This window comes from Zeugodacus cucurbitae, chromosome 6, assembly GCF_028554725.1.
Source record: "Zeugodacus cucurbitae isolate PBARC_wt_2022May chromosome 6, idZeuCucr1.2, whole genome shotgun sequence".
Classification (NCBI taxonomy): Eukaryota; Metazoa; Arthropoda; class Insecta; order Diptera; family Tephritidae; genus Zeugodacus; species Zeugodacus cucurbitae.
The window spans coordinates 70,010,103-70,032,547 of NC_071671.1; the positions used below are offsets into that span (position 1 = coordinate 70,010,103).

Sequence of the window (22,445 nt, forward strand, 5' to 3'; positions counted from 1 at the left end):
ATTCATCGTTAATCTTACGTTAAAAAACTGGGCATAAGAGTAAGGTATTTAATGAGATATACTTGCCATATTCAATGAAAGGGTCAAAACTTGAAGAATCGCCCATATTTATATTAACATCTAGGAGCTATACTCAAATATAATCTAGTATAGCGTAAATGAATTGATATACAAACTGAGTTTGAAATTTACCAGAAAAAAGTGTAAAATGATCCACTGTGACCCGTTTTGAAATGTGTGAAATTAAGCAGTTAGTTTGTAACACTTCAATATGCTCATATTCACATATTTTAACACACCTATATATGCATATGTATAGGTGTGAAAGTGTTCACACGTAAGTAGCTATTTCGCCAGTGACCATCTGACAATTGTTGGATATTTTTTGAGGCGTAGCTTCTGTAGACACGCCGGCGACTACTGTTTTCACAGATTACAATGTGTGGGCGGCGATTTAGGCCGATAAGAACAAAGCAATTTTCTCACTAATAAAACACTTTACTAAGAAGCGTGTCGGCAATTTCGAGAAAAAATTCAGATCACGGAAATTATTATTTTTTCTCACTGTCCAGCTAGTCAATGAATACAAACAAAAAGTTTAAATATACTTATGAAATAAAATATTTAAATATTAACACATTTTAATTACCAAATTTAATGAATGATCCAATCTAATATATTCCAATGCTTAAATGATTACAAAAACATCTACATTTTATGTGATTTTAAACATAATTAAATCATCTAAAACATATGTGCAGTATCTATTCACATTTACCCCCTCCATCCTCTGATGTGTACACATTCAACAGACGACAAGAATAGTTAGCGCACATAACATCTACTCCTACACCCAATTACGAGGTTAAATTACTACAATCTGTTTACTAATCCAAAAGAAGCGAAACGAGATTTGCGTCGGTGTGAGCACGTCTTCCAGCACCGTGCGCAACTGAGAGATGGTATGCTGTTGATATGGGATAGAGGGGGGCTGACTGGTGGGCAGCCGCAGCATACCTGTAGAGCAGTCTGTGTTTTGTGGTAGCATGAAGGTGAGGCAGACGACGACAATAACCTATCCGTTTCTAGCTGAGTGTGCGTGTGCTTAGCACTGTGGAGGTGTTGAGGTAATATTTCCATCCAATGAGAATGTAGCAGCAAGAGCGCATGCTCCCTGAGTCGATGACGTCACGGCGACTATTAAGACCGATGAGAGCGAGTAATGCTGGTTGCTACACTCTTTGAATATTAACTAAAAAAATGACGAAGTGTGAAAATTACAAAAACTAAACACATTTCAAATTAATTCAATATTGTAGCAAATAATCTGAAGTGTTTCAATGAAGTTAAGAACAAATGTTTTATAATTTAAGTGAATAGCGGAGAATTCGGTTGTGACGGATCATCAGATAGCCATATTATTGTGGTTATCTTTAGGAATTTTTAATTTGATTCGATTTGATTTTGTAGCAGAGAGTTCTAATGTTCCTGTTTATGGTTGAATATAGTTTTGAGACAACTAAAGCTGTTTCCCTTAGTTTTATTTAATTTACTTTTTTAATAAAACTTTCTAGATTTTTCGAGCCTTAATCAGGAACTTGTTATAGCAGATCGTCTTTAATTGAAGCACATATTTAAAAAAAACATACAATTTTCATAAGTGTTGTATAAAATGATTGACTCCTATTTTCTCTTTATTAAGGATTTAGAACTTTTTGTGTAATGTATTATTACTTAGAGGTGGAAAGATGATGCCTGGAGAGCTACGTGTGTTAACTGTGAGTTAAAGCTTTAACTTGGCTAGTTGGAGTGATCTTAATAGTTTTTGAACGCGTCTGTGAAATTGACAGAAAAAAATAGAAATTATCTTTATATCGATTTTGACATAACACTTACGGGGTGAGGTGGGTTTCAAAGATTGAAATTAAGGTAATTTTTTTACACTAGATTTACGGACACGAAATCCGTAATTTTGAATTTTATGTTAAAATCCGATTTTGTTGTAAATTATTTATCAAATTTAATATAAAATTTTAAAATTTTTATTCACTGTTATCTTCCATATATATTATGTAAACTCCACCTTGGCTGTACCTATGTTTCTGTTTCTATGTTAAGAAATTTTAAGCATTAAATCGCAAACCCATTAAATTGACTTTCGGTCCTTAACTAGATAATGTATTAACTAGATAATATATTAACTAGTATTCTAAATCATGTGCACCTATACGAAAAATTTAGTTTTGAGATAATCGCGCTTAAAGTTTTACATGCAGACTGACGATGGTCATGGGCGGAATTTCCAAATTTCTTATCTTTAGAATTTCACTCGGATCGATTTGATATTTTTGGATAATAATATTTTTAAAATTTTAAAACCCATTTTGAGAAGGAAATTGAATGTTAGTTTTTCGAAATGACAGTATTTTTATTTAATATTACTCGATGTTTCAGTTATTATTACCTCTATAATGTAAGTTTGAATTTAGCGGTGAATATTTGTTTCAGCTCATTTCATGATTTTCCCGAAATATATATATAATTTGATAGAACTCTGTCATTACCGAACTATTAGTGAATTTTATTTTGCAGTTCCGTTTATAATTTGACTTAATAGGCGACCGAATACCTTTACCTTGCTGACAGGTGATTTAACTATGTAACGTAGGTATTTGACTTGCAAGTGTATGGTTATATAAAGTGAGGTTTCGAAAACCCTTTCAAATGCAAATGCTAATGTGTACCGCTACTGATTCTTATGTAATTACCTGCCGACATTTGCATAAATGCCTGAAATATGTGCAATACGCGATTGCGGTAATCCAATGCACAAACAATTCTTTGAAGAGCCGCACAGCGAATGGCCATTGTTGGAGCACACACACAGCACAGAACAATGCAGGCGTTGCTCAATACGGTTGCAAAATATTGGTAATTTCTTGAAATTCACAATTTAGTAAGATTGACGCCGGGCTACCTTGGGCTACTTGTGCAAGTATTTGCGCGGCGCAATTTCTTGTGAAAACCACAACGCTTTGCTTTGTATTAATTAAGGACTCGAACTAAACTGCACAAGGATTATATGGCCGAGTTGTCCACACAATACCCAAGCAGTGAGTGTGTGGAAAGGACAATAGCTTGCTGCCATTCTCCATTGTTGCATGTTCACTTGCTGCTTTTTGCTTTCACACACAAACACACACACATCCATACAAAGTTGCAGTTGTAGATAGTTGTTCGTACGCCTTAGCACACCCGAAGGCATTCGCTATCTTTGAAACTGCGGCTCTGCGACTCTGCGGCACTCTTACCTGTCATTATATCGCTAATAGCTGCTAATGATTTTAAATCTAATGTAGGCCGCTTTTGTTCTTAAGTAGTTTTTCACAAATTTATGCAAAATCATTACTTTCGTTACTAGCGGCAGCAATCGAGCGCATAGACTTCTCAATATCTCTATATGTATCTGTGTGTGTGTATGTGTGTGCGTCTTGTTCTAGGATTGCGTTACGCCATTGTGCAGCTGGCGACTCTGGTCCCGACACCCGCTTCAATGCATTTGCATTAGTTTTAGGACGCTCGGGATGATTTGCATTTTTTGGCCTTTTAAAGCCGCTTTAATTGGTATCATCAAATTTGTCGATGGCGTTCGACAGCGCGGCATATTTTTGTAATGTTTTCGGTTTTTTTGCTATGGCCAATTGAGTTTTCGTGTATTTAAGTATGCCTAACAAGGTTAATGATATGGAGGGTTGCCTATCAAATTACCTCAAACAAGACATCAAGATGGCCGTAATTAGCCTTTTAAAGTACACTTTTATCAATTCTCATGCAGGCACGGTACCATTTTGGGAAATAATAAGAGAGTTGCTGAAAATGGAGGAAGTAAAATCTCCTTTATAGAAATGCATTTAATTACCGGAATTATAGATGAAAGTTATATTTTAACTAAATACACTTATAGCCCTTAATAAAGTTCAGATTTTGTTTACATCAGTTTCAACTCGTTTGATAAACTGAAATGATTTTAGGGGAGTGATTTTTAGCAGTGAAAAATATTGATCTTAGATATTTAGGTTAAAGTGCAGATCCCTGTGCCATATGATATCCCACTTGGACAGCAAAAGCTAGTTCTTTTGTGATGCCGCAAACTCCTCAAGAGACGACAAAGCGCTTTGAGCCTTTTACGAATTTATGCAGGCAACTAATTTGTAATCGGAACAGTTCAACTGGCTCTCCGAAGTTCGTCCTGCCAAGATGTTTCAGCCGCAGTCTAGCGAAAGCTGGACAATAAAGGAGAAAGTGTCTCGATGTCTCAATCTCCCTTCTTCCATGCAACTTTGGCTTTTTACAACTGTCATTTAGGCCCATTCGTCAGTATCCATTACGGCGAGCTGAACTGTACTAAGAGCAAATAGATATTTAAATATTTTGAATCAAGAGTCGTATATTTGAAATTTGGTTTTTTCAGAAAACGATCCTGAAACTGGTGTTTCATTTTCTATAGCGGGAGGACAGATGTAACTGCTGAATCGCAGCAGTAACTGTATAATCAAGATATACTCTTTGTATCCGTTAAATAAACAAACTTTTACAAACGATTACACTCGAAGTAATACTATCCCCTAAATGAAGTTCCGGAAACAAAGTAAAATATGCAATTTTGCGTAATTTTCAAATAAAATAAAACAATCAAACAAAAAAATATATTTCCTACCTTAATAAAAACACAGCAGGGGACCCTTTCAGCGCTTATTGTGCGTGTAGACACTTAATTTTCGCAAATGGCTAATTATAGTAAAGCGTTTCACTAATCCTTGGTAACTGCGTCTCATTTCGGATGCATTGATCCGCTTTACCAGGTCGCAACTATGTAAATATTCGTAAGCGAATTACTCCGCTTACCGCACCTGTAACACGCCAGATTAGATGAGGTGCTCCTTTGTATGCGTTAAAGATTCTAACGCACACACACACGCACTCTTGGACCAATTCGCGTCCACACACACACACAATTCTGCTAATCGCAGGCGACGCGTAGTCTTTGTCTGAGCTCATCGAGCGTTGCTGTTCGTTGTCGCCGATTTAGTTAATCCTTTGTTTTGATAGGAGCTGCTCAAAGTATTGTGCCTTTAATAAAGATCACAATTTCGTGGTTTCGGTAGTTGTGGATTTGGTGTACAAGTGAGTCTCAATGTATACTCTTAAAGGCGATGTGGAGAGATTGTTAGCGCATTGCCCTTTAGCTGGTAAAACCAAATTATCAGTCTAATAAAGTGATGAACTAAGATTAACCAAGTAGGTTTAGAGAGTTTATTTTGTTATCCATTGACCCACGACAGGCAGCGTCGAACCTTAGGGAGTGCTGTAGATATTATAAAGTTTATCTTAATTATTTTAATCATTAACAAATATCAAGAAAGCCCACCAAAGGCTCGATCGAAACCCCATTAAAACATCGAATTTCTTTGAGAGAAAGTCTATCTAGAAAGTGCAAACTGGATGAGAAGTAATTCCTTTTGTATTTAGTTCTTTCAGAAATTATGGAAGGTTTCGGTTTCGGTGATGGTTTCTTTTAGTCCAAGTATGAAATTCTTAAAAATATACATATATGCTTCTCAGAAGTCTAAACATTCGTTGCTACAAGTTCTCTTAGTATTTTGGGGCGCTCTTCATCGACTAAATCTTTTCAACTTAAGATTTTTCGCAATTTCTCACTTCTTAAACTACGAGACCCACATGAGCAGACTCGAGTACATAAAGAAAAGTATGGTTTTCTTGTAAATTAATGAAATTTGTAAGATTAATTAAGGTTTAAGCTATCAGTGAACACATGTCAAAAGTTTTTACAGTTCATTTAGACATTTGAGAAGAAAGTCGAATGCAGTGTTCAAAGATATAGAGTGATTCTTGTGGTTGAAACGGCTGAAAATATTTTCTTAAATAGTTTAGATGAACTACTGGGTGCGTTTCGGTTATGTAGATCCTATAGTTGTTGGAACGGGTTGCGGCATGTTAATATGATTTTATGATTTTTCGGTGAATTCAGACAAATAAAAAGCTTTATAAATCGCCAATAAGGGGAGGAGTGTGCGGTTAGCCTAAAGAGGCAAGAAATCATATTTTTCTTACTGAATTAATAAGTAAATCTAAAGAAATTGTATCCTATACGTCATTCCAAACAAAGTGAAAGGGAAATGTATATATTTAGGATGATTGCATCGTTCTATAGAGAAGACAGTGAACAAATAAAAAATCTATAAGGATAGCTGGTTCACCATGAGTAAATAAGGAACTGCTTTTGCAAAAGGTTTTTATTTGTTCCCCAAAGCTAACTAAGTTCTTTTAAATTATTCCCTAATATATCGTAGTTCAGATTAGTTTAATAGTAATGTTATTTTTATTAATTTTTGCTCATATTCCATCCACTCACACATGTTCCATTAAGTAGAGAGAATACCAAATTGTAAGAACCCCCTTGTAACTAACTTAATTCGTTAGATATTAGAGATTGTGAAGTGAAATCAAGTTAATTTTCGTTATGCACACCAAATAATGAGAGAAAAAAACGCAAGTGAGAGCACACAGAGCGCTTTGTAAATTTGTAATTGTAGCGAGTGATTGATAACGCATTGGCTTTATCACCATGGAAAATAAGTCAAAAGCCAATTCAACAATTTGTTTTTCCAGAATGCGTACATTTGTAATTGTTGTTGTCTGTTGTTTGTGTGTTTTCTCATTTTCCCGCACGAGCGCAATGGCGTTGATGCTTCTCTTGACTGGGTGTGAGTTGCTTGGTGAGCGCTGTATGTGTGTGTGTGTGCGAGAGTGTGGTAACACCCCTTAATGTGTCTTAGCGCCTACCTGCAAACCCATTGCACATAATGGCCAAGAACCGGAAAACTACCCTACGCTCGCTGCAGCACGCAAGTGCGAAAGAGATAACGCGCTGCAGGGTGCTTTGCTTGTCTCAGCACATTTCACAGGACAACTCACTGTCAACGGTTGGCAACGCATCGCAGGACCTCTACACCGTGGCCGCCGTGATGCCGTTTCATTCAGACACTTGCCGCCAGCCCGCTCGGTCGAGTCGACACATTCAATTTGGCAGCACTCAAATAGCAAAGTCCAGGCGGTTGTTGTGTCAGTCGGTGGTTGTTGGTCGTAACATCAATTATATGTGGTGCGCGCGGGAAATGTGATTTTCACAAAAGCAACGTGTGTATAACGGCAGTGTGCAACTAACTAATTGTGAATAATCTATGTTGATGAAAATACAAACAAGCCTATATCTTATTGTTTACAAAGTGCAATTAACAAACTTAATTATTGTTAGTAAATTTATTACTAAACGTGAAAGAACCTCGGTGAACCAAGCGATCGGTTACTAATATCTAACGGAGTTGAGAATTGTGCAAAGTTTTAGTGTCAAGTTGAGAAGCAGAAATACTTTTCGAAAATGATGTCCACCACAACGTCACATCCCATCATGGCTCCCGTTATGCGTCCGGTTCAGGAAGGACCCGTCTCAAGACCACGCGCTGTCTACAGCATCGATCAAATTTTGGGTACACAAACGAAGCGAAGAGGTGAGTTTATAGAATTTTTTATATTATTTTTTATAATATAAAATGAAATTTATTGTTTCTTTTATAATTAAAAACAACTTGAGTTTCTTTCAATAATTCTTGAAAATGTTCGGATAATTCTCTGCAAAAATTATGGTAAGGTATGTAGCTGGAAGCTATATGCTCCAGTGATATGCACTTTTCCTTCCGATTGCCGTCGCTTTACTTTTTTATAATTTACAGCGAGATCAATATAATGATCGCTCTGGGTAAACTTGTTGGTAATAAAATGTGGGCACAGCTTAGTAAGCTGCTTTTTGTTAAGCTTCCGAATATCTCAAGAAAGCGACTGTTTCTTGATATTATACTTATTTACTCTTACTGCTTCATCTATTAAAACTGAGGTCCTAGGAAATGGCTAAAGTCTATATGCTTATCTAATTTATGTTAAATAATTATCAAGTATCCATAGCCTAAGTTTCATTTATAAGACTCTGCAATTAACTAAATTATGAGTTTGTTAATTTTGATTAGTTTGAACGAGTTCTAGTTTGAAGCTTTTACGGACAAACTAGTTTTACTTTAACTTTAACTAAAAACAGTTTTGAGCATATTTATATCAAAAAGGAGATATTAGACTGCTTTTATAGCAATATTTATAATCCCTTTTAGAAAAGTTTCCTGGAAATATGGACCTTGGTTGGAGCAGCAAATTAGGTATTTTTGTTGACCAAATATTAAATGTCAAAGAATCGAGTTTATGGGCAATATTGGCATTTAGTACTGATTAAATAATATGCTTAGTCAATAGTTTCTTACTTGTCTACTGTTTTTAGCTCGCCTTAATGATGTTTTTAGTGTTTTTTGATAAAATTCTCAGAACAATAGTCAATTTTGTTTCAGAAAAATTACTAATTTAGATAAAAATCTTAATTTCTTAAGCGCTGCTTCATTGTGAAGACGTGGCTAAAAAGCTTTAACTCCAGTTTGTAGCGCAGGATGAACCTGACATTAGGAGCAATATCTTGTTCTGCCTTACTTGATACCAGAAATCTGCGTCATAGCTAAGATTTAAGCGCAAACGCCTCAGAAGAATGTAAACAGCGCAATTAAATTTCAAATCTCATTTTGGCAATAATATTGTAAAACTCAAGCTGTTACAATCGAGCGATCTGCGAGTTGTCATAAGATCAATGCGTTCTAATAAAGACTCACGTACATACCCACAAACAAATAAAACGAGTTGACGACCCTCGGAAAGTGTGTTCAATGGCATAACGTGTAATCAAATTTTAATGAGCCTCAAATTAATAATTTTTCACAACTCAACGATATGTCTGCGACGGCAGAGTTGCCGTGTACGCACAGCGGGATACCGGAGAGCGAAAAAGGACGAGAAATGTGTATTTATATAGAGACTGTATGATTGCAAATTCTGCTGCTTGAATTCAGCACAACGAGGCTTCAATGAAAACATATTCAATCCTGACTCTCCTATAGTTGTTATATTTCATTCATTCTAGCTAGTGAGTGGCAATTTCGTAGGCATCAAATTACTTATCATCGAATTAAATACGGGGGTAAATATCAACAAAATACCAGCCTAGATGGGCGTGTGAGTAAGCGAAACACAAAATAGAAAAGTAAAACATTTCTTAATTTTATGCCAATCGTTGTACGTGTTGTTGTAATTGAATTGCAATTTCACGCAATTACTATGTTGTTGTTGTAGGCTTTAACTCAACATCAAACTAGTATTGCCATTTGTTTGGTCACAAGTGCCCGCTGCTCGGAGCGACGTCATTGCATTGCGCTGCCGAACGCCAAACGCCGATGTCCCGCGGTGACATTATACGATTTTCGTATTCCCGACACAACGAGGCACACATAAATATTTAGCCCGAAGCAAATTTGTAACTGAAACATTACATTACGCTTATTATTAGTAGGGATGTCTGCGGCGTGGTGGGTCGAGTGAAATTTATTGTTGCGCTGAGAAATTCGCAAAAAATCTGTTCGAACGCCTTAAAGTATACATTACATGCTATAATTAGTTGCAGCACCCATGCGTTGAACCACAGGAAGCCTATCAAGGTGATTTGAGTACGCCCATTAGATATTCTGATTTTCAGATATTTATGCGGATAATAAAATTTTTTCAATAATTGCACGAAATATTGATTTTCAAATGCTTTAAATTTCAAACAGTTTCAAAGCTCTCTTTAGCTTTCGGATGTCATAAAATCTTACTGTTATATTCTACAATCGATCTAGCTGAGATTTACAGACAGCTTTTCTGAACTTTTATTTGTTTTTAAGCTTTAATTTTCGTAAACTTTTACACTTCGTGAGTACCTCAACTCCTATAAAATAAAATTTTGTAAACTCATCTAACGTATACCCACAATTTCAGTCAAATGCACCCACTAATACTACGTTATGCGATAATATTTACAACAACAACAGTCTCTGCTATTAAAGGCAATGGCATGGCCGCTTTTACTCAGCTCAAAATGGTTCCATAAAATTTGCATAAAATCAAAAGGACTTGACGCTAACGCCGCCATGAGTCAAATAATGTGTGTTTAAGCTTATACATACGTACATATACATATATACACAGTATATATGTGAGATGCCGCCAGTTTTAATATAACCTCACTTACGTGTTGCTGTTTTCGTTGTATGTTGGAGTTGAAACAGCCAAAGGTGCCAAAATATTTGCACACACTGCGGTTTTTCCTCGAGTGTGATATTGCTGGCAACCGCACACACACTCATGCTCATAAAAGCTAGCTTTATTCAGGAGAGTTTGTTTACACATACATACATCATGCAATATACATATGTATACTGAGTGGCTTATCTGTAAATATTTAGCCAAATTGATGGCATTTTGTTTAGTAATCTGCTCCATTGATTGAGCCACAACGCTGAGTGCTGAGTAGGTGTAGTGAATGCTTTGATGGTGTTTGTGAACAGTTATTTATGGCACTAAGCTGATCCATTTCATGGTCAACCATATCAATAATTGAGTTAATGGCGACTCATGCGAAGGTATGACATGTGGTTTACACTCAATACCTGCATTTTCAATTTGCATGCTAAAGAGGAAACTGTGGCTGTGGCACGTAACTGTTGTTGAATATTCGATTGATCAGTCGCCAGCAATGGGCAACAGCATATTTCGATGCTTTATGAAAGACCAAAAAGGGGCTTTTAGTGGATTATTTTTGAAAATGGGACAGCAAGTGCAATTACGAGTGCATTTTGAGGCAGAAAATATTAAACTGTACTTAAAAGAAATTATACTTTTTAATAAAATTTCCAACATGAGTATTATTAAAATACAGCAATTAAAGGTAAAAATAGTGTTACGTGGTTGTGTCTTGCTAATATTGATTACTTTACGAATATTTATAGCATATCTTCAGGCGTTCAGTTAATCGCTTAATTTTCTTTGGAGCATTGTGTTTTCGAATGAATTTATGACTCATTTTGACATTAAAAGAAAACATATATTGCTTCAATTATCAAATTTTATTAAAAATAAATATTTTTTATGATTTATTGGATATCCTTGAATTCTTTTTGAGACTCTAAAGTAAATGCTGTCAAGTCGAATGAAATCTAATTCGCACTCAAGTCGAATTTTCAATTTGGTGAATGCTGCCAGCGCAGGAAATTGCTGCTTAAACCCTGGCGAACACACACACTCGTACATACATAGAAGGCATGGAAAACACACATGAAGCTTCTATACAAACACACAGCACATACATACACACTTGGCTAAGTGGTAGCCAAAATACTTAAATACACTCTTGAATGGGCTTTTTCTCTTTCAAATCAAATTCAATTGAAACTCAATGGAAATGTGGCAGCAAACGCTACGCTTTAATTCTTTTTATTGAATTGAATTTGCAATTTTTTAACCCATTGTTTGCACACTTGGCAATTGTGTGTGTTTACCGAAAAAATTCTTTTGATTTATTGATTTTGAAATTTGCACCGATAAGCGGTAAATATATATGTATACGAGTATGTGCGCTCGAAAATGCGAATTGAGCGGCGCATTCAAGCAAAGAAGTGCACAATTGGCGAAAAATCCAAACAAACAAACACACACACAAACACATGGAAGAACATTTGTAGTTGTTTGTGTGTGTTTTGGATTTTGTTGTATGGCAAAGTCATGCAGAATGCTTGTTGTTGCTATTGTTTGGAAATTATTTCGTGAAGTATTTGAAGAAGAAATTTTCAATTGTTTAACGGTGCTGAGAAGTCGGTTTGAATTGGTTTGTTTATAGTCGAGTCGACTCGGCTTCGGCATGGAATGGGCGGAAAAGTGGGTTGGTGCGAGACTGTGCGTAAGCAAAAGTAAGCGGCTATTGAATGTGCTTAAAAAGCAATGAGAAACGCTAATGTTTAGTCGACTAGCTATTTAAACTGTTTTTAATGCTATTAATATGAATTATGTAAGCGCAACCACCCCGAAAAGGTGTGCAATGAATTAAGTAAGTCTGCATGCATGCGTGTGTATGGCATACAGTGAAGCCTTGTTGAATACAAATATTGAAGACAGAACATGAATTATTATTATTTTTTCTTATATTTTTTTTTTATTTTATATATTTTTTTATTTTATATTTTTATTTTATACTTTCATATTTTTTATTCTATTTTTTAATAATTTTTTATATTATTTTTAATTTTTTACTATTTTGTTTTTAATAAATTATATTTTTCACATAGTTTGATTATTTTTTAATTCCAAAATTTTCATTTTTAACTTTTCAGATTCCGCCGAATCCTTGAATAGCCATCAAATACATATTCTACATAACAACAACAATAATATGAATAATCATAATCTTAGCAACCACTCTAGTAGTAGTAACAACAACAATATGAATAACATGAATTCGCTGCATCACAGTCATCATATGGCTCAACGTGAAGAATCACCAACAAACATGGATAACGGTCTCGATGTGGATAATGATGATGAATTGTCGAATAGTCTGAATAGCGGACACGATTTGGGCGACATGGAGCGACCGCGTAAGGTTCGAAGGTAAGCATTGTACAACATCATTTCGAAAATATATTTTTCTAGAATCTTCATATTGCTTTCAAAGCAGCATTTAGCCTTTTTTTAGAAGCTGTGCCCCTTGAAATTGTTTTTCTTCTGCTTCGTTAAAATTGTTTCCATTGACTTTACTAAATTGTTCAAAAAAAGCGAACTAACTTCAAAGGTTTATTTCTATACTTTTTATTGGCAAATTAAAATCCGCTTAAAGATCTCTAAATAATAAACTCGAATACCGTTGTATGCGAATTGCATGAGGTGAAAAGAAATCGCATTAAATTTAGCTTCCGCGCGTCTTACCAAAGCGGCCGCTTTGATACATTCAGACACAAATTCTTTCATTTCTACAATGACTTCATTTATTCGAGTCCTAACTACAATTACAACAATAATATTAAATTATTTTCTTTTGATTTCATTGCAGATCGCGCACAACATTCACAACATTTCAGTTGCATCAATTGGAGCGCGCCTTCGAGAAGACACAATATCCGGATGTCTTCACAAGGGAAGATCTGGCGATGCGCTTGGATTTGAGCGAAGCACGTGTACAGGTAAATAGACGATGAATTGTGATTTTATTAGCTATTACAAGCCACACATACATACATAGAAGTAGATGATGAAATTGACTGCAGCTTGAGAATTGTTATCTGATTTCGTAATTATTTACGGATTAGCGCATTTTAGCAACAAACAATGGCAGCTGCTGCACGCTGCTGCTTTTTATAAGCCTCTACTCTACATATGTGTGTTTGTAGAATTTATTTGTATCTTATTTTCGTACTGATGTTCCCATGGCGATTGTTGCAATAAAGCACTTTTGATATCACTTATAATGGTTGCATTAATGGGTGCTGAATTGTCTGATCACGTGAGTCAATTTGATTGTAAGTGGATGATGAGATGCTTGCAAGAGGGCAAGCATTAGTTTTGGTGGCGATAACTGATAGTTAAATATGTTTTTGGTGTTGTTGGTATTAGTTTTTCGTTTTTGGAAAGATTGCATGAGAGACTTTTTTTGTAATATCGAAATAAGTGGTGAAGGAAAGAAATTATGAGTGCTCTGTGATTTTGAGCTTCTAATAGTGAAGTAACAATTTTATTAGCCTCCAGCTGCTGGAACTTAGTCGTTAACAGTCTATTTTAAACATATTTTTGCGTGAAGAGACTGCTTAGTGTGTTCAAAAAATAACGGGAATTTTTTGAAAAAAAAAATCATTCGTTCACATTAATAAATATAATAAAAATAATTTGACAATTGCATTTTTGGAATTAAAAAATTCCCGTTATTTATATTTATACTACAAAGAATTGCTGCTCTATATTATCCAGTTTCGAGTACCAACCTAGCCCAAAAACTAGTTTAAACAAAGTTTTGGGTCAATCAAAAAAGGTTTAGGGGTTGCGCAAGGAGCTTGAAATCCTGAAAAATTAAGAATTTTTGCCATTTTTGTGTCTCAGACTTCCATATTTCAAAGCCACACTATCTGGTTTCCATACCGTAATAAGATCTGCTTTTATTACCTTCCCAAAATTACCACAATCTTAAAAATCGGTCGATTGATGATAGAGTAAATTTAAATTTAAAAATTCCCGTTATTTATATTTATACTACAAAGAATTGCTGCTCTATATTATCCAGTTTCGAGTACCAACTTAAAGCAACATTCATGAGATATTTAAAGAATTTTTATGAAAATATTATAATACAGCATTCAGAGCACACACATATGAAATTAAAAGCCAGTTAATCGCTTGCCACAATGCGAATTACAAATTGACGGCATAATTATTGGCTCTCAATTCAGCAATTACTTTTGTTTTGCAGTTATTTTCACAATTCAATTTCCAGATTAACGGGTTAATTAGCAACAATTAAGCGCATATAAGCTGGTGTGGGTGTGAAAGAGTGGGAAACACTGTCAAGTAGCGCACTTAACTGTACATACATATATCCATAGAAGCACCAGTCAATTATGTTGCTAATTATGCAAATTACAATGGCAACAATTGCAACAATCAAGCGTAACGAATACAAATGTTGCACTGCCGCATACAACACTGAATGCAAGCCTGTTTATATATATATATGTGTGTGTGTGTGTGAATGAGAATGAGTTGAGTATTGAAGTAAGTAGCAGTTCAACTGTTAATTCAAATGTCGGATTGAGCATTGTGCATCATTGTGGCGATTTGTTGAGTCTTTAGCTGTAATAGGGAGCGTTTGCGCGCCGTTGCCATACAACTGCACATGTGTGTGTTTGTGTGTGTTTCTCTCCCGTAATTTGCATAAGAATACCAGTCAAGTAGCGACTTACAGTTGTTGTTGTCGACTCAAACGATTACATGCTGCACGCGCCGTCCGCTATGCAGCATATCGACGTTTCTCCAAAGCAAAGCTGTTGATAGCTTTCGCTTTTTTTGCGCTGATGAGAATTTAATTTACTGGCAACTTGGTGTGTTTTGCTTTGATTTCATTTGTAGTGGTTGCTGGTGGCACGAATTCGGTGTGTGTTTGTGCCGCATTAGTAAATAGCGTTAAAACACTTTAAATCGTTTTGTGTGTACACAAAACATTTGCAGTCAACGGGTACTGGGGTGGTGCCTTAAAACTATCCCAGATGCGCCTGCATGTATGCTACGCTTACTCAAATGTTGTACAAATCGTTTATGTTGAGTGTCAGGGAGTTCGAGGGGTGTCTCTTTCCTTGCTTTTACACACCTTCATTAGTGCTGCAATGAGTTGTTAAAAGCGATTTTACATTCGATTGCATTTGGGTATTAGTGAACGGTGTCATTGATTTGTTTGATGAAAGGTTTTTGATCGAGTTTTAGGCAATAAAAAGGTCGCGGCGTTTATATCGCCATATTTTTGGTGGAGGTTAAGGGCGCTGATTGACATGTGAAATCGATTTTTATGCGCATAAAATTATAGATTTATTTTTCAATGAACGAAAACATAAATAAATTGTATCAAACATTTATTTTTTCAAATTTTTCCTGAAATTTTTACTCAAAAACCTTAAAAAAAATTTACCATTTCACATAATATACTACTTTTATCAGAGGGATCATAGTCCAATTTTTCCATGTGATATCATCCAAATCAACACTCAACTTCTATTAATCGGTCAGCTCAGCTTCAAACAGTTTTTAGCGACGCAAACAGTTGGGCATGAGTCGCAAGCTTCATTGAAGTGCCATTAAGGGCATTTTTAAATTGGCTATTGAGTGTTTGTTGTTATTGTTTTTACACTAATTTGACCCAACAAGCGCACAGATTAAACATAAACAGCGAGTGTCTGAGCATACGCCACAGCACCACCCTTCGCTGATGATGATGATCAATCAGCGCAATCTCCTTTCCCCTAATGACATGACAATAATGACGGCAATAAAAAACACATAACAACAAAGTGCGATAACGGTGTATTGAACAATTTGTGTACGAAATTAACAAAAACGGATTTAGTGCTATTACAAAAACAAAAAAACAAACCAAGAGATTTATCAGGTACACATGCCTACATACATATGTAAGTATATGTTTACATGTGTTGTTGTACTCGTGTCTGATACCTTTTTGAAAAGCTTGCTGTACATCCTCAACTCGCTCTTGTTGAGATTATAATACGTTTGAGGACTTATGTAGCTAGAAAAAATTATGATATATATATTTGATTGGGTGTGTGCTCGTCTGGTTTTTGTTGGAACAAATCCGTTTGTTAGCTAAATTGGTCATTGATAGTATCAATTTTGTGAAAAAAAATTAAAAATCGCATATAATACTCGTACACGCTCACACCCGCGCGCACTTCAATTGCTTTTACATAACCCGCACATACACACACACATACTTGTAATATGGACACTGAACGTATGAGGATAAATGAGCGTGTTGTAGCATTTTTAAATACACCGATTAGTAGTCACTAAATCGCTAACAAGTACCGCACTTTTTATATGCATACATACATACACACATAAACGTATATACATATTAACATATGTGCATGCTGTTGTTGTTTGGCTGTCTGTCATCGAATCAAGCCTGATGAGCCTTCAACGGGTTTGTAGCATACATAGATACATATGTATATCCTCAACTGTGTGCGTGTGTGTGTGCTTTCTAAAGGGCACATGGACTTGGCACGGACAACATGTTGGCATGAAGATGGCAATTATTTTCGGATTTAATGCACTTGGAAGGACACGAGCGCCGACTGACTGGTTGCCGGCAAATTGAGTGAGAAAAAATTAAATCGACAACAATTTTGTTTTTTTTTTTATAAAAGCATGCTTGTATGTATGTGTGTGTGTAGAATTGAGACAATCGCATTGGTCACACACATGAAGACCGGAGTATGTGAGGATTTGCGCTTGTAACTGACTGGTAACTAGTTTAGTATCGGGTAATTTATATAGATTTTCGTCGTTTCTGCTTTGAGAGGGTTGTTGTGCAACAAAAAAAGCATATGTTCATTTGTATTAAAATATAATAGCTATTGATAAGCTCATTGATTTACATTGGCATTAAAAGTGACGGCGGAATTATTTGTACAAATATGCTTGGTGAGGACTTTAGGTGATATGGATATGAGCAAATATGGCTCGATTGGAACAAAAAAAAATAATAAAAATAAATATTAAAATTAAATATTAATAAAATTTTAATAATGAAATAATTTCTATAAAATGAAATGAAGAAAGGCTGCGACTTCAAACATATACAGCTTTTCAGGCGCCCTCGATTTCCAACGAGTTGATGCTATATGCAGTAACTGTAGCTCATTCATGGCTGCATTTTATCGTCCTAAACACATTCGTCTTGCAACATTAGCAAATGAAGGCATGCATAAAATGCCACAGCTGACATAATTACCCGGAAGCATGTCTACACATCCGACTATTCTCTGGGCATAAATGAATAAAGCAAAGCATTTAGCACAATTATGTTTCTCGTTTCATCTCAGTGCCAGAAAATGATACAAATATTAACTTGCCATTACAGCAGTCTTAACAATTAAAAGACTCCTTATATACACACCCACGTGACGAGTCAAAATGACTTACACACATACTTGAGCGCCAGAGTGAGCCCTAAGAACAGCTAGAATGTTGCTCATTGTCAACGAACCCATTTTCATCATTACAATAATCATCTTTGCACATATCTGCCACACTCTGCTCTGCCTCTCCACTCTCGCCACCCTCCATTTGGCCAGCATTGTCGTCTAGAAATAGCTGCATTTAGGGCAATTATTGCCAGGAAATCATTACTAATTTTATTCTCGCATTGCTGCGCCGCCATTGTTGGGCGAACAGTCGACGCAGCTGCCGACGTTCGCTTGTCGTCTGTCCTCAGGGAGGCGTAGCGCTTATTGAAATTAAACCTTAAATACCCGTATACCGGCTGAAAGCTTCAATATTCGCACTTGGCTGGGCATTGTGTTTAAAATTTCATCGGTTTACATGTCTTCTGCTCCCCCTTTTTGCGAGTTCATCAACTTCTTGTCAATTTGAAATTTTCCGACTTTGTTGAACTTTGCAACACATCCTCGTTGTTTTCGCCTCTCTGACCTGACCTGCCATTGAGGTGCTGATCGCTGCCGTTTTGCGGTCCTTGGCTTTGTGCAAATTTGCTTACAAACAATTAATTTTCTTAATACCCCACCGCAACAAGCGTTTAGCAAAGCAACCCACACACACACAGCCAGCCACACACTCGCCGCAGACACGCCCCAGCCACAGGACAAGGCTTGCGTACAGTGCATCAAAAGAATCTGGGCACTTAAGCATTTATCTATTTAAGTCGCTGGATCCAAGTGTGAGTGTGGTGAGCGTTCGGCGCTGAGAAAATTGCTCTCTGTCAGCAGCATGCATGTTAACGGAAATGTTTTCCATGCACGCCCACACCGAATCCAAAATTCGACTGTCAACAGAAGTTCGATAAAAGCTTTGAGCTAGAAGGACATTTGCGAATAATTTCGTGCGTTCTCGGATGTGAGTTAAGGTGATGGATGTAAATGGATGCATTCATTTAACTATATATGAAGTACTTAAATTTAAATTTTGGAACTTGATTTAGGCAAATAAGACGGCTAAGATTCTTACTTATTTGAGTTTGTGAGACAGATATGTTAAGTATGAGTGAGTCTAGGTTCGATACGAATCGATCGAAGTCTCAGCTTGAACTCAAGGCCTTGAAGCTCGAGATCTCATAAAGTTTTAGGAAAAATAAAAGGACATTGGTAAAACCCGCTCTTCTTCCTCTTTTGCTCTCACATACGCTTTGTATGTATGTACAGTGATAATTTGTTGTTGTTAAATTGGACGCACTCGGCATAAACACGATTGCAAATTGCATTTAATAATTGTTTGTGAGTCTCAACAAGGTACGAGCCCCTAAAGGTGGTAAGAGCTGGATGGTCATTTGGTAGTCTTTCACCTTTCGCTCATAATTCTTGTTGTTGCTGTTTCTTTATAATTTGCCAAAATGGATTGCTGCTTCACCATAGGCAACTGTCTGAACACCTGATGTGGCAACTCTGGCGGTTAGAGTTGCATGCAACCTGGGCTGTGGCATCAACCGCGCACTTTCTTCTCAGTCAGCTTAATTTGAGAGTCGGGGTCGGTTATGCGAAAATGCGTTTGACTCCGTTGGGGTTAATGCAGGGTTGTTGGCTGAAGACAAGCAGAGGAGCTGCTGACTTCCGATTGGATTCTATTGTAATGCTAGGTAATACTGCTGCCCCAGCTAACCTCACCAAGGCGTGAAAAGAAGGTTGAATGGCGTTGGCGGCAAAGTGGTCAGGCGTGCGAATATGCGCCCTTGTCGGCTTGCTTTAGAGCAGATGTGGAATATTCATTAGTTGGAGGGCTGTTGCTATTTAAATTCGACAAGGCAATTACATAAATAATGCAGTTAATAATTGCGAGTTTTTAGTTAATGAAATGAATATTCGTTTTTTTACTTTTGACTATTTAAATTAATAAAATTATTTTCTTGTTCATTTTCAGGTGTGGTTTCAAAATCGTCGTGCCAAGTGGCGAAAGCGCGAAAAGTTTATGAATCAGGATAAAAACGGATATTTGCTACCCGATCAAGGTTGGTATTTCATAATTATTTTTATTAAATCAACATAATTCCTTAGTAGTTTCTGCTTAACTTTCATATTTGTCATTAATCATGGAAAACCGTTTCCTAAGTATAATTTATAAAAAAATTTACGCTAATGTTATTTTAATTACGCTTGCAATTAACAAGTACTTAAGTCATGACTTTTAATATTTACCTTTCGAAATTTCTGTATTAATTCAATTATCGCCTTTTGAGTTTCGCACGCAATTCCGTATTTTGACAACTACTAATGAACACACTTCTCTTTCTTGCATTTCCAGGTCTGCCTGATTTTCCACTCGGCCTACCGATTCCACACGGCATACCCGGCCATCCGGCCACATTGCCACCCGAGTTCTGGCCCCCACATTTTGCCTTACACCAACACTTCAACCCCGCACTGTTGCCACCCAGCCTTGTGCCGCACTACAAATTGCCCAACTTCCACACACTCCTCTCGCAGTACATGGGTCTGAGCAATTTGAATGGCATCTTCGCTGCTGGCTATCCACAGAACCTGTCACTACACTCGGCGGCGCAAGTGAGTCCACCATGCAGCAATAGTCCGCGTGACAGTCCACCCAGCCAGCCGCAGGTAGGGCTTGTCTCGTTGGTGCCCACCTCGCTAGTGGCGGGCGGCGTAACCTACACATCTTCGGCTGCGGCCTCGCCCAAAAGCCCGTTGGCGCCAAGTGTGGCGAGCAGCGCCTCGACGCCCGTCTCAGTGGTGACCAAAAGTGAGGACTGAACTTTGCTCTGAAGCAGCTGCGGTCATTTGGTGGTGGTCACGGTTTAGTGGCAGATCGTTATTTGTTTCACGCTGCACATACTTAAGTAGATCTGTATAGTTACGTGAACAGACATTATCAGAGAAATATTAATTTGTAAATAAATAAAATTATAAATAATTTATATGCAGCATGTAGGAGTTTGTAGCTTTTAATTTTCGAAAGTCGAAGTGAAAGTGATAAAGACTGGGGCGCGTGTGAGCAAAATTATGCCCATACTTAATGTGTGTGGGTTAGAAAATATCTCTTGAGAGCGAATTTATATATTTGTAAACAACTTTTTGTAATTATAATCCCATAATTATATTCTCATATGTGATTGATTTCATTTATGGCATGTTTGATAAGCTCCATTAAGGAAGGCAACAAATAAATAATTATTTAAAATTATAAATAAATAAATCAAATAAGTTATCTTATGTGATTTGCTTCGGAAATTCGTTAGTTTGTGGTTTTTGTGAACCTTATGTTGTATATTTTAAAATAACCAAGGAATGAGAATCAATAAAGTAGTGTTAAATTATAAGAAATATGATGAAATGATTAAGAGAGTAAACTTATTGTACATTAAATATTATTATAGAAAAGAGTAAATAATATGGATACTGAATAAAATAAAATGAAAACTTTACACAGTAATACACATTTCTTTTATATTTCCTCTGTTGCGAAGCCGCCCTTTCAATGATTGAGGTTCCAAAAGTCTTGCTGATTCAGTGGTTCTTTCCGTATAAAATTTTTGTATTCTAGATGTTTTAGATTTCATGTTACCCAAATCATCAAATACTCAGACTCAGTTCGAGTATTAATATGTTTTTTAGAGTACTAGTAAAAGATACAATCAAAATAGAACGATGTGGGCCACTTTATACATTTCTACTTCCAAAGATCTCAGACTGTTCCTAGTTTCTGACCACTCCGTAGACATTAATCTTTTACATTGAAGATTATATAAAACAAATTATTCGAGTCGCAATCTGAAGTGTAAAATGGAACAGTTTAGAGACAAATCTACGATGATTACAATGGAATGAAGCTTATTACTTCAGATAACTTATAATTTCACTTTATGGAACTACTCATTATCTCTATTAAGGCATCGCTATCATCGGCAAAAAACACGAACTCTTGTAAACGTATCTGAATGGAGCTTTTTATGAAAAATGTCTCGTCGGATAATGTTGAAGTTGTTGAGATTTGGTGTCCAAATCGATATATTTTCAAAAGCAATATTTGTATGTAAGTGTTTAGGATTTAACTTGTAGTTTTAAAGGAATTGTTTTTGGGATCTTTCTCAGATACTATTCTTCGATTGAAATTAGCATCTGTTTTCTCGCAATTTATTTCAATTTGCTGATTTTTCAGATAACATTAATACATGTATATTTTTTAGAACAAACTCAAGAGCAGTGTTCATTATATCTCATTATTATCTATCAAATATGTCTTTCAAGGTATTTGAACTATATAGAGAATAGACCTTTTGAGACGTCTTTAACACAAGTACCCAGTTTGTGAAACGATTTCTGAGTTGTTGCAGGGCTTATATGCCACAAAGCACTCTCATCTGTCGCTGCTCTCTTCTTGTGTTAAGAGAACTGAATGAAGTTATACGACTAAATCTTATAAGTATAGATATATTTTCGGTTAATAACGAGAAATATTAAAAATGAGCCAATTTATTACAGAAATCAGTGAAGCACTGCGAAATTACACTTCAATATGGCTCACCAGGTATAAAAATGTGCGAAAGACGTGTGAAGCGTAAAGTTTAAAATTCAATGTTGCAACTTCCATATGAGAAATGCTTGAAAAGGAGAGCACAAAGCAGACGGAAACCAGTATGTAGGACTCACGCAGCGTTAAATACAATG

The 22,445-nt window shown here is 36.2% G+C and overlaps 2 protein-coding genes across 3 annotated transcripts in view; one reads left to right on the forward strand and one right to left on the reverse strand.

The window, feature by feature from the left end:
• The window catches only part of LOC105221225 (uncharacterized), an 86,389-nt gene that overhangs the window by 43,422 nt on the left and 20,522 nt on the right, over positions 1-22,445 (reverse strand). The gene's annotated exons all lie outside the window — the stretch shown is intronic.
• LOC105221221 (homeobox protein orthopedia) lies at positions 7,072-21,160 on the forward strand. Its single transcript, XM_011198010.3, has 5 exons — positions 7,072-7,589; positions 12,369-12,645; positions 13,085-13,214; positions 19,684-19,771; positions 20,065-21,160. The coding sequence occupies exons 1-5, from the start codon at positions 7,460-7,462 to the stop codon at positions 20,529-20,531; spliced, it is 1,092 nt and encodes a 363-aa protein (XP_011196312.1). The 5' UTR covers positions 7,072-7,459; the 3' UTR covers positions 20,532-21,160.

Excerpts from the sequence above, each read along its gene's own strand:
- LOC105221221 (XM_011198010.3), top strand. The coding sequence starts at position 7,460 with ATGATGTCCACCACAACGTCACATCCCATCATGGCTCCCGTTATGCGT. Across the intron at positions 12,646-13,084 it reads CGACCGCGTAAGGTTCGAAG|ATCGCGCACAACATTCACAA; the intron begins GTAAGCATTGTA and ends ATTTCATTGCAG. Across the intron at positions 13,215-19,683 it reads TGAGCGAAGCACGTGTACAG|GTGTGGTTTCAAAATCGTCG; the intron begins GTAAATAGACGA and ends GTTCATTTTCAG.